The sequence below is a fragment of the Gadus chalcogrammus genome, chromosome 3 (genome assembly GCF_026213295.1).
Source record: "Gadus chalcogrammus isolate NIFS_2021 chromosome 3, NIFS_Gcha_1.0, whole genome shotgun sequence".
Classification (NCBI taxonomy): domain Eukaryota; kingdom Metazoa; phylum Chordata; class Actinopteri; order Gadiformes; family Gadidae; genus Gadus; species Gadus chalcogrammus.
This window is the reverse complement of record NC_079414.1, coordinates 18,164,980-18,177,479: the sequence shown is the minus strand read 5'-3', so window position 1 is coordinate 18,177,479 and position 12,500 is coordinate 18,164,980. Positions and strand designations below refer to the sequence as shown.

General features: G+C 44.7%; 1 protein-coding gene across 3 annotated transcripts in view; it reads right to left on the bottom strand.

The window, feature by feature from the left end:
• The window catches only part of tll1 (tolloid-like 1), a 44,956-nt gene that overhangs the window by 26,248 nt on the left and 6,208 nt on the right, over nucleotides 1-12,500 (bottom strand). For all 3 annotated transcript variants that reach the window (XR_008895134.1, XM_056586404.1, XM_056586402.1), the window contains 4 exons: nucleotides 3,995-4,117; nucleotides 3,295-3,375; nucleotides 2,191-2,364; nucleotides 1,865-1,982 (listed from right to left, as the gene is read on the bottom strand). Coding sequence is in view for 2 of the 3 variants with exons in the window: in XM_056586404.1 (XP_056442379.1) it covers nucleotides 1,865-1,982; nucleotides 2,191-2,364; nucleotides 3,295-3,375; nucleotides 3,995-4,117 (496 nt within the window). In the remaining variant the exon portion in view is untranslated. The remainder of the gene's footprint in view (nucleotides 1-1,864; nucleotides 1,983-2,190; nucleotides 2,365-3,294; nucleotides 3,376-3,994; nucleotides 4,118-12,500) is intronic.

The following is a 12,500-nucleotide window of genomic DNA, read 5'->3' as shown; positions in this document are numbered from 1 at the left end:
GTCAGCAGTGCAGTGTCAGAGAGAATTTAAGAAAAAATACCCACAATGTATGCCACAGTTCATGGCTAACAGTGCTGTTTAAATGTTGGTGAGATTAAAGGTTGTCGACTATAGTGGCATCTGCCGGACAAAAGCGGCAGAAATGGAGAATACTTTTCATAAGTATGTTTTAATTGTTGGTATAATCCTATGAAAATAAGAATCCTTGTGTTTTCGTCAGCTCAGACGGAGATCTTTATGTCTACATAGGGAGAGTCTCCTCTTCCACGGAGTGCACCATATTGCACCGCCATGTTTCTGCAGTCGTCCAGAACTGATCAGCGACTCTAGGAGGGAACGCGTTCTAATTCAATAAAAATAGATCATGTTCCCGCTCAGAGTTTTTGGGTGGAGGGGAGTGTGTTATTCCCATGAGGACTGTGCGTTGAGAAACAAAACTAGGCTTTAACTCGGCCATGTACTAAACCTTGTACTGTGACCATGGTGACCTTAACAAAGACACAAGGTTATGATCGGTTGAACTGATTTACTCGCAGGCTAGAGCCATAAAAAAATAGAACATGGTGCGAATAAAATTAAAGGTGCTTTTTCGCAAAGTGGAAATTGCAATGTGGTGTACAGTCTCATTCAGAGCCATCATTCTAAGCGAAGACCTAATGTGTCATTTGTACTGACTAATGAGCTAAACACAATTCATTAATCTACCAAGGAACCTTATCCCTTGACACTTGGCTACTTGTCCTTGGTAAGGGATGAAGGGGATTCATTCAGTCTGTTAGAATCTGCCACCACCCCGCTAGTGGCCACCTCAATTCTACACACTCCACCTTTAACTCTGATAATCTTTCATGCCTTGTTGGCGGCGGCCACGCCCACTGTCAGGACCAATCACACGGCTCCGTGGGGAAGCAGCTCAGTCAAAAAGGTGCGTGTGTGTGTGTTTGCTTGTATACCTGTGTGTGTGTATGCCTGTGTGTTTGCGTGCTTGTATTTGTGTGTGTGTGTGTGTGCTTGCTTGTATGTACGTGTGTGTTTGAGGAAAAAAAGTACTGATTTCAACGTGTTCTGCAACCTTACACTGACTGACTGTCCGCCGCTGAGGTTCAGCTACTGTAAAAACACACTCTGACCCCCGCGTGCGGACGCTTCTGCCGAACAATGCGTGTCTTCTGACTGTAAAATAAATAAATAAACAGTCCCCACATGCACATGTGTGCGTGGACGGTCCGGCCCGGAGCGCAGAGGCCAGGGAGATGGGGAAGCAGAAGCAGGACAGGAAGGAAAGCACAGCCATTGTTGAGTGACTGTGTCGTCTCTCACTGTGACCAGGGTCACTAGCGCGCCTTCTGCTCACACACACACGGACACGCACTCGTATAGCCACGCACACACATATATAGAGACAGACGTAGGCACACATACACAGACACGCACACACATATATGTCACGCACACACATAGACACGCACACATAGACACACACACACACATAGTCACACATACATAGAAAGACAATAAAGAGAAACATACACACACACATAGACACACAAACATAGATAGAGCCAAACACATATAAATAAATATATACACACGCACATACAGGCGCACACACACACACACACACACACACACAAATAGACTCACACACATGCACATACACACACAAAAACATAAATAAATACAGAAATAATTACACAAAGATACATGTACACATTTGTGCAAACAAACAAACACACAAACACACACACACACACACACATGCACACACAAGTTCATTAACAAAGCCGTAAAGATACACAATAAAGCACACAAGGAACACAAAACACACCTTATAAACACACACACACACACACACAGGCCTCACCCGCAGGGTCGGTAGGTGAACACTATGTAGCTCTCCTCGTCTGTCTTCTCAATGAACGTTACACACGTCTGCTTCTCCCAGTGACGCATGGCCTGTTTAAACATGGCCCTCTGACTACCTGGAACACACACACACACACACACACACACACACACACACACACACACACACACACGCCCAGACCCAACAAGCGCACAAGCCAACACTTAACATGATGTGCTCTCATGAGAGGGTGAATGTGGGTTGAATTTGCATAATGTGCTCATGTATCATCAGGAGAGGGCTGCGACGTGGGAGAGTTCACGTTCAAGTGAAGGGACTCTAACCTGTGAAGTTCCCTCCGATGACATAGGGGATGACCCCCCCGGGCCAGATCCTCTCGGCCCGGGACGTGGCTGCGCGGGGGAAGCGGCCCTTCAGAGCGCTGGCGGGCTTCTCCCCCTTCCCACCGGCGGGGCCGGACCCCGGAGAGGCCCTGCTGAGGTTGCTAGGGAGAGAGTCTGGAGGGACAGGAAGGATGGACCGGACAGGAGGTAGGAGGGACAGGAAGGATGGACCGGACAGGAAGGAGGAGGGACAGGAAGGATGGACCGGACAGGAAGGAGGAGGGACAGGAAGGATGGACCGGACAGGAAGGAGGAGGGACAGGAAGGATGGACCGGACAGGAAGGAGGAGGGACAAGAAGGATGGACCGGACAGGAAGGAGGAGGGACAGGAAGGATGGACCGGACAGGAAGGAGGAGGGACAAGAAGGATGGACAGAACAGGAGGGAGGAGGGACAGGAAGGATAGAAGGATGGAAGGAAGGAAGGAAAGGAAGAAGGAAAGAAAGAAAGAAAGAAAGAAAGAAAGAAAGAAAGAAAGAAAGAAAGAAAGAAAGAAAGAAAGAAAGAAAGAAAGAAAGAAAGAAAGAAAGAAAGAAAGAAAGAAAGAAAGAAAGAAAGAAAGAAAGAAAGAAAGAAAGAAAGAAAGAAAGGAAGAAAGAAAAGGCAAGAAATAAAGAAGAAAATCAAAAACGGAAGAAGAAAAAGGAAGCAAAGGAAGAAAAAAGAACGGAGGAAAGACAGAATGAAAGAGATAATTGTGCGTTAGTGGGGTATAAGTGACTTGTGTGTCTATGTATGTTAATAACCTAAATAAAAATGAGAAATAGAATTACATTTAGATGTAATATTGTGATTCTCACTTCTCACAAGTAAAGATAGGTTTCTATTATTAGACATGAACAAGACCTTTAAGAGACCAGTACATTATAAAATAACTTTACACAGAACAAATAATAGAGAGAAACGCACACCCTTGAAACTTCTGGCATCAGATTATAATTATATTGATGTTTTTTACTTTAATATCTTTTTCTACAGATGAATAATAAATAAAGGTCTCGTTGGCGGCATATCAGAGAAAGGTCAGAGGTCACGGTCCTTACCAAAGCCAAACCTGCGTATCCTTTCCAACAGCAGATACAGAGAACTCCTCTTCTTGGCAATGTCCTGTTCCTCCTGGCCACCTAACACGGAGAGAGAGGACTCTGAGGTCTGAAGGCACAACTTCAGGCCTCGTGATATAATCGACTTGGAAACTCGTTATATGTTCAATGTTTAGAGAAATGCGAACTATTGCTGGTGAAATACGGGAAGTATGTCAATTGGGGTGTATTAAAGTGTCCCCTCTTTGTTATATTTTCAAAGATCAGCATTTGCAACCTAGCTTTGCAACTCCTCTAGGTTTTCCAAATGATATTCAATCTGAGGGGAGAATTTGGCAGAGAAAATGCTGAACACACAAGAGCACACACACACACGCGCGGACAGACGCACACACAGATGGATACACACAAATACGCAAACATACAGTGCACGCACGCACACACACACACACACACTGGCATTACTATATCTCCCTGTAGCACTAGGTTCTCTCGTTGTACCCCAGTGTGTATATGTGTGTGTGTGTGTGTGTGTGTGTGTGTGTGTGTGTGTGTGTGTGTGTGTGTGTGTGTGTGTGTGTGTGTGTGTGTGTGTGTGTGTGTGTGTGTGTGTGTGTGTGTGTGTGTGTGTGTGTGTGGAGCAGTGACATAGCGCAGAGAGGGTTCACACGAGTTGAGGTGGCCGAGGCCGCCCGCTCACCGGTGGTGTGTCCCTGTCGGCCGTGCGTGTGCGTGTGCGGGCGCTCCGTCAGGTCTATGGTCCTGTCGATGTGGAACATGCGCAGGTCCTCCTCGTCGAGGGCGATGTCTCCCCAGAACACGGCTGGAGGGAGGAGGGGAACACAAAACGCCGTTACGTTCACCGCCCTCGTCATCATCATACATCGTCGTCCTCATCAGCGTCATTGTCACCTCATCATCGATGACCTCACCGTTGCGATTACATCATCGTCCTCCTAATCGACAACCATTGTCGTGACGTCATCGTCTCCCTTATCCTCCGCCCTCATCAACACATCATCAGCTTTGTTATCATCCCCATCATCCTCCTCCCTTTCTTCCACAATCATCATTACATCCTCATCTTTGTTCTCCACAGTGAACGGGACAGTGTGAGGTATGAACACACATCACGGTGGCCAGGGCAGCGCGTTGGAAGCGGATCAGTGGTTTGTTTGGGATTCCCGAGTTAATCTCTTCATCTTCTCTCCGTTGGGGTTCTTCCTGAACCGAGTCTCGCCCTGTTCCCTCTCCCCCTAACTCCTGACCTCTGACCAGCCACAGCCCAAAGCCCTCAACGTTAAAGTGTTAAGCCAAATCAGCCCTCTCTCCGCTGAACGGCACCCTGCTGAAGGCTAACAATGACACACGGGGGAGTCTTGTTGTTCTGCTGATTAGTGGAGCCTGCTGGAGGAAATCATGGCTTTGCGTTGCCATTGTGGTGTTGCTTCGTACTATTGTTGCAATACAGCAAGACACCACAATGGCAACAGATGGCTTTCCCGTTGTCTTATATCTTATCAGATATAGACAGGGAGCGCGTGTCTGTGTGTGTGTGCTATTAACTGCTTGATATCGTTTAGCCAGATGTGTTTAATAGAGCACGTTAGGTTACAGGTCAATTCAATTCAATTGAGTACAATTGCCTCATCAGACAGTCTTTTCATGGTTGTATTGGAGAGGCGTGCTCGAAAGCACGTAACGTCTGAGATAAAGACACAGCTCAGTCAAAAGAGGTATGATTTATGAATCTAATGTATTTTCCTCACGCTATCGAAAAAGGCCAAAGCCAAAAAAATCCCTGCATTATTTGTCGGCCGTTTGTGTTTTTAACGTACTGCATCACATCGTGGCTGGCCCCATGCTCTGCTCCGAAGCTGCGCTCAACTGACTTCCCGTTGTTTTAAGGACCGTTACACATTGAAAATGTTTTTTTTTTTACGGTGCTTTGAAAGGAGCTGACACAAGCAGTGGGGGACGAAGAGGGAGTCGGCGTGCGCTGCGTGCGTGTGGGACAGAGCAAGAGGCTGGGGTTTGGACCGCACAGCCACTACAGTGACAGGGAGGTTTGGCTCATTGATCGCAGGCAGCCGTGGGAATCCATACAGAGTCCAGAAATAGCCCAATGTCGAGGTGAGCCGAGAGGGCCGGGGGGGGGGGTGGGGGGGAGGGGGGTCAGGGGTAGGAGGGGCAAATGCAAGAGTATCGATCCAGGAAGCCCCCCTTGAGACCTACATCATGCTGACCAGGGAACCTACTGTTTGCCCTTCAGAACAGGGCCACTGCAGCAAACGCACGCACACACATGCACCTGCTCACGCACACACACACACACACACACACACACACACACACACACACACACACACACACACACACACACACACACACACAAGCACACACACACACACACACGTCGCAGCACTCTGCTGCCTCACACTGAATGCCTGGAACCAAACTGTCCAAGCATAGGGTGGAGACAGCAGGGTGCATCTCTAGTGCATCTTCTTATAGAAACACTTCATATACAATCTGTGCATGTATAAGTATTATTATACGAGATTAAGTGGGACCACTGAATTTATATGCTTGTTATGAAAACGATATTGAACTTGAATGTAGTGCGTTATTAAAAAGACAGATTAAATTTGCCCTGGGTGAGGATTTGCTCAGAAAGCAATCATTGTGCGACAGGCTTGCCCCGAATTAACTTTTTGAGGAACGTGGACCAGCGGTGGGTGGACTGGTGGGGTTTGATATTTACACAGGCTGGCATCCGTTTAGAGGCACTGCAGAGATGAGGGACACCATACCTACACTTAAATGGGTATTACTTATTATATGAAAGTGCACAAAACCATTGAGGTAAATCTGGTGTTGTTATTTTCGAATATTCACCTGTGCTAAAGCTCAATGTTCATGACGATGCGTGAAGTGTAGTGCAATACGGCAAGAAGATAATAGGGATTTTTTTGAGGTGTGGATGCTTTGTATAGGAAGAAGTTCAAGACAGAGTCATTGTGTCCGTCCAGAGAGAACTGTTTGGTGACGAGGTCATGTGGAGTCCTACAGGTTTTACTGTAGGATACAAAAAGGCACACCATCGCACACACACACACACACACACACACACACACACACACACACACACACACACACACACACACACACACACACACACACACACACACACAAACACACACACACACACACACACACACACACACACAAACACACAGAAACACAAAACAAACACAAACACAAACACACACACACACACAGACACACACACATAAACAACACATACCATACATACCATTTACACATCATAATCATATGTTTTTGAAGTCTCAAACACAGTTGATGATGCAGACAGACACCAAATTACACACCTCAAAAAGTCATCCCAGTGTTTACCTCAAAGAACCTCAAAGAACACACAAAATGCATGTGGACAAAAAAATCAAATGTATATAAACACAGTTCAAAGAGTTCAAAAGAACATGCATACTGTATTTGTATGTGTGTGTGTGTGTGTGTGTGTGTGTGTGTGTGTGTGTGTGTGTGTGTGTGTGTGTGTGTGTGTGTGTGTGTGTGTGTGTGTGTGTGTGTGTTTGTGTGTGCACGCGATAGTGTGTTTTTATGCCCAAACACACAAATATGTGTGCGTATGTGTGTGTGCGTGCATGCAGACCCGCGTGTGTGTGTGTGTGTTTCATATGCTATCAGTCATTCCAGCATTTATTTGTCAGACTCTGCCTTCTCAAATTTATTGCACATTAAAGGATTTCCAGTGAAGGAACTTTTGTTAGGTCTTAAGTCTACAAGCGTGCATGAGACAGCTGCCATACACAATACACTGCATCTATCTCCCATCTGGTATCTGTTGTCTCACCAACGCTCAGCCTCCGGGAAGCTAGTCATCATAGACTCTAGGTTGTATTTAAACACACATTTTTACACACAATAAAACACACACAAACACACAAACACACACACACACAAAAACACAACATGCATGCCTGTCTACAGGCAGCCACACACACAAAAGACAAACTCATACATGCACATGTTTACTCTCCCACACATAAGCATTAAGCACACACACATACTGGGGGGGGACATACGGCGTCTGGCCTGCAGGGTCAGTGTTGGGGCATGTCGGGAGCATGGGCATGTGGGGAACCGGATCGGCTGGGTGGATTGGGTCTGATTGTGGACACCTGCTCGCAATCAGACCAATCAGGGAGTGTGTATTTACGTGCCTGCTTTATCTTGTAGCACGGAGGGATCGGGAGCAGAGACAGAGGACTGGAGCCCCTGAACTACGTTATGAGAAAGTCTCCGGGAACGCTCCCTATGACCGCGGTAGCAGTTTTATCATTTCTTGACTGTCATAGTTGAAGCAAATAAAAGATTTCCGTGTCATTCCAAGCAAACCCGGTGTCCATTCGCTCATTGAACCTGCTACACATACACACACAGAAACAGACAGACACAGACGTTAGGACAAACACACATATCAAATGTCTAAGAGATGCAACTACACATGCAAACACGCCTACGCACACATATTATGTCATATGATATGTGCACAGGCACACACAAACACTCACAGCTGGAGCTCTCAGGTAACATTGGTGCCGCACTGCAATTTATTTCTAGCCAGTCATGGGTTTGTGTGTTGACCTGTTCATTATTCAACAAAAATGAACCCAGTATGAACTGCTATTTTTTTCATCCTTACCAGAGAACAGGAGTGAACAACACAGGTTTTACTTACTGGCAATGCTTTCCATCAAATATTATCAAACACACGCTTTTATATCAGCTATTATTGAAAAACATTAATACAAACATTCATTGTTTAAGTTCATGTGTTTACATGAAATTATAATTATTTATTCATGGCAAGATTGTTCTCTTCGATATATGTTGAATAAATATATATTTATGTATTTGAGTTCTTTACAAAATACAGAAGTGTGTGTGCGTGAGTGTGTGTTAGCTCGCTAGTCAACACTTGTCAAGTGCCTTTCATTGTTCCAACCACTCCACTTCATGCTATTACAAACTCCTGCTAATTACCGCCACTTCCCTGCCCTGTGCACAAACACACACATACATATACACACACATGCACACATGCACACACACAACCACACACACACGCTCAAACACGCAAACACACACACACACATTCACACATTGCCTGGATGTTAGGTGACATTAAATGTCTCTTAATAATTAATCAATGCATGGCAGGTAGGGGGGGGGGGGGGGTCCAGCAGTGCTGACTCATGGCCTCTCCCCTGACTCCGGAACGCCGACATTCCAAAACAAACAGTCCGTCCTTGGCGCGGTCGGAGGTGTTAGTGCTGAGGCGGGGGATCTTGAGGGAGACTTCGGAAGGACCCTGCTCTATAGATCCTGTTTAATAGAACATGAGGGCGAGAGACACCCATGCTGTGATCTCTCCCTCTCTCTCTCTCTCTCTCCCTCGCTTACACGCGGAAAACATAGACAGCCTCACACATACAGTAGGAACACACAGGCACCGTCGTACGCATGCATTAACACACACTCTCTCGCTATTCCCCGTTTCCTTCCTCTGGAGGAAAAGCAGGAGGGGGGAGTGGGGGGGGGGGGGTGTGAGTAGTAGTCATCGCTGGTTGTCACGACATGGTGGGCTTCGACTTTCTCGCTGACTTAGGTGCTCAGAGAACACACACACACACACACACAGACACACACACATTCACACACATACATGTTCACATGTTCGAGCATCAACACACACACACACCCACACAGATTCACATGCATACATGTTTGCATTTTCACTCACAAACACACACACACATTCATGTTTCCATGATCACTTACACACACACACACACACACACACACACACACACACACACACACACACACACACACACACACACACACACACACACACACACACACACACACTCATTTATATGCACCAACACACATAACCACAGACGGAGACACAGAAAGGAATAGGGAAGGATTTATAAAGGTTCAGTCAAAACGTTCAGTTTACGATTATTGAGTTGGGATTTAGACACTGAGGCGGAATTTCTTCCCTACACCACATGACGTCCACAAATGTGTTCTTTATTCAATTGAAATAATTTAATTTTAGCCTTCGTTTGGTGATGCAGAAAACCACCTGGGCTGTTAGCTGGATCATAAGACCATCTTTCCACATGACACCAACTCATATTATTCATATAGTCTCCATTTGTCGTCATGAAGGAGGATGACACTATGAAGGCCAAGAGGTCATCTCAATCCCTCTGACTCAGGGATTAACACTGAGGGTGTCTGTACAGAGTCTATGTATCATCAGCATGAGAGTAAAGTAAATTAAAATCATTAAATCCCATCACTGCCCTAAAGGATAACTCTGTTATCACTTATTCCCATTGTTTTGGGTATGAGTGACTGATGTGGACAATATTTTTTAAATCAGTCCAATATTGAGCAAGGTTGCTTGAGCCATTGCAACCGCGAACAGGCTGCAATGGCTCCCCAATGGCTCCGCTATTGCCCCTTAGGGGAAATAGTTCCCCGTCAATGCACATCCTCTGAATCACACCCCAAATGTCCCTCCTTTTGTTTTTTCACCACTGACAGGCTGAGATTGTTTGAAGTTGAAGTTGTATAAATGTCTGACAACATTATGCAAAGGATCCCTACAGAGAAACACAACTTTTTTCTTTACCCTTTGCTTGATCCGGTCTGTTGGTTTTTGTGTCTAAACTAAATACTAAATACTAAAGCTAAATACTGGATACTTTTCGATAATTGTTTACCACCTTAAAGGCCGTGTTGGAGGGTTTATTTTCCAACGAATTTGTGCAATTTGCTTGATGGTAATAAAGTTTTAAACTGTTATATATTGTATTTAATGTTGACGGGTATCACAAAACGGAATGTAATACGAAATTGATTCTCATTTCCCCCAGAATGCATTGCATGACGTCACGTTGGGGAGAAACGGACCAAAGCCTCATTGAGACCCTTGAGAGTAGAGACTAGTAAGAGAGTGTTCAGCAGATTATACAGATACATAGATAAATACATCGATATTATATATAGTTAGTATATGCTACACATGAACCTCCTAAGATGGCGCAATTTGATTGGTTGGCTCTCTCGGGACATTGGGCAATATCCCATGATTTACATCTCAAATTCGATATTGTTTTCATCGCAAAATGTCTGCTAATAACAACAAATAAACGGCTAATAAAAACTAATAAATCCAGACAAAAAGTGTTATCTTGTTTGTTTTTGACAAAAAAAAAACAAGGATAAAACATTTAATTAACAATTATTCACCTAGCACCCTCGACCTTCGGTCTCTGGGGCTATTCCCCACTATTCACTTCGCCTTCGGTGAATAATTGGTAATTAATAGCCTAGATAAATAGATAGCCTAGTCAAGTCTTTATTAATACCAAACGACACAAATCGTCGGGAATTCATTTAGGTATTTGCATGTGCGCCTAACCCAATAAAGTAATGTTGAGAAGTCATACTAAAAACGGATAGCAAGCGAAAGCTAAACCAAAATCTATCAATCATGTACTTTGAGTCCATTCTAACTTATGGTAAGAGGCTAGTCTTTAAATCTTTGCAGTGACTGACTGTTGATGATAAAACTGATTGTTTTGCATAAGATGAGTGAGTGCGACTGTGCGTGCGTCCTTTCCGGCTTCGGCCTACTGCATGGTTATGAACGCCTTGTGGTTAGTTGTGGTCTCAGTGAAGCAGCCTAGCCTTGGAGTTGGATAAGTTGGAGTGATTATGTACGGGCGTGCGAGATTGAGAGAGAGAGCACACCCGCCGTGGTGATGTTTGGCTTGTTGTGGGCTGTCTGTCAGCATCTGCCGGGTGGACGATGTGCTTTGTGTATGTGTTCAATGTACATCTGTCTGGTCGTATTTGCGGTAGATTGATGGTTAAATAATGTCACACCACGATCGGTCATACTTGCAGGCACTCATTTGCAAGTGCACTGATTGCGGGTCCGATATACTATTCCTGCCATTTATTCAGTTGATTGCTTTTCTAAGTGCGCCAGATTGGTGTCAATTATTGTCGTGTTTGCATTGTAATGCACAACTTTGCCTCTCCTAGTTATAAATCAACGTGCATCCAAACAACTTTAGCCAATGCAGCCTCCTATGTCAGTGTTGCTTATATATATAGCATATCGGATTATCAAAGAAATGTAAGTGTGTGCGTGTGTGTGTTGTCATGTACGCTAAATACTGATTGTCTTGCATCCAGGAAATGTTATAGGCCTACTGCAAAATGTATATCGGTATTGCGCAACAATCGGGAGATGGGGACCCCTCGAATATTGACGGGTATTTCGCACACTGGGTAAAATAAAGCTTAGAAATAAACACTAGGCAAAGATGTTGTTACTGGAGCTAGTAGGCTACCATCAAAACGTGGGATAACTAATCGGAATTCTGATTGCAACTTCGGGGGTAAGATTTAATTAGGGATTATCTAGTGGGGATTTGACAGGTGGGACAGGCAAGTTAGCCCATAGCTAGCATTATGCCTTCTATTTCTAGATCTTCTGACTAAGTTTACCGGTACTTATCTGAAAAACAAAATCGCTGTCACTAGACATAAAGTAAACGTTGACTTTCACTCGGTGCTATTCACTGACAGTAAAAATAAATAAAAGTGTCGTTATTGTATGCATTGCTGTTCATTGACCGACTCCAGCGCTCGTTCCTGCATTGCTTCCTCATTCGCCCTCTCACGTTTGACAGGTTCGAAATTATGCAGCTGTGGGCCATCACACATGTTATTTATGGTTCTTGCCAACTCTTGGACGCCAAAGTTCTAGTACTAGGCTGAGGCTACCTTCCACTACGTCTCCCCAACGTGACATCATTGCCGAATGGCTTAGAAAACACCAGTTTCTGCCAAAAACGCCAAAAACTGGACTATAACACTATTTTGGAGACATTTTATAAATGATACACATATTTTGAGTGCTTTATGTACCCATTAATCAAAACTTCCGGTTAACCTGCACGTAGGCCTTTAACCATTTGGCCAAAAATGATGGTAAAATAGGGTCCAGAATCACAAATCCAGAAGTTATCTTTAACTCATGCTCTCTGCATAGAATATCATATGTTCAA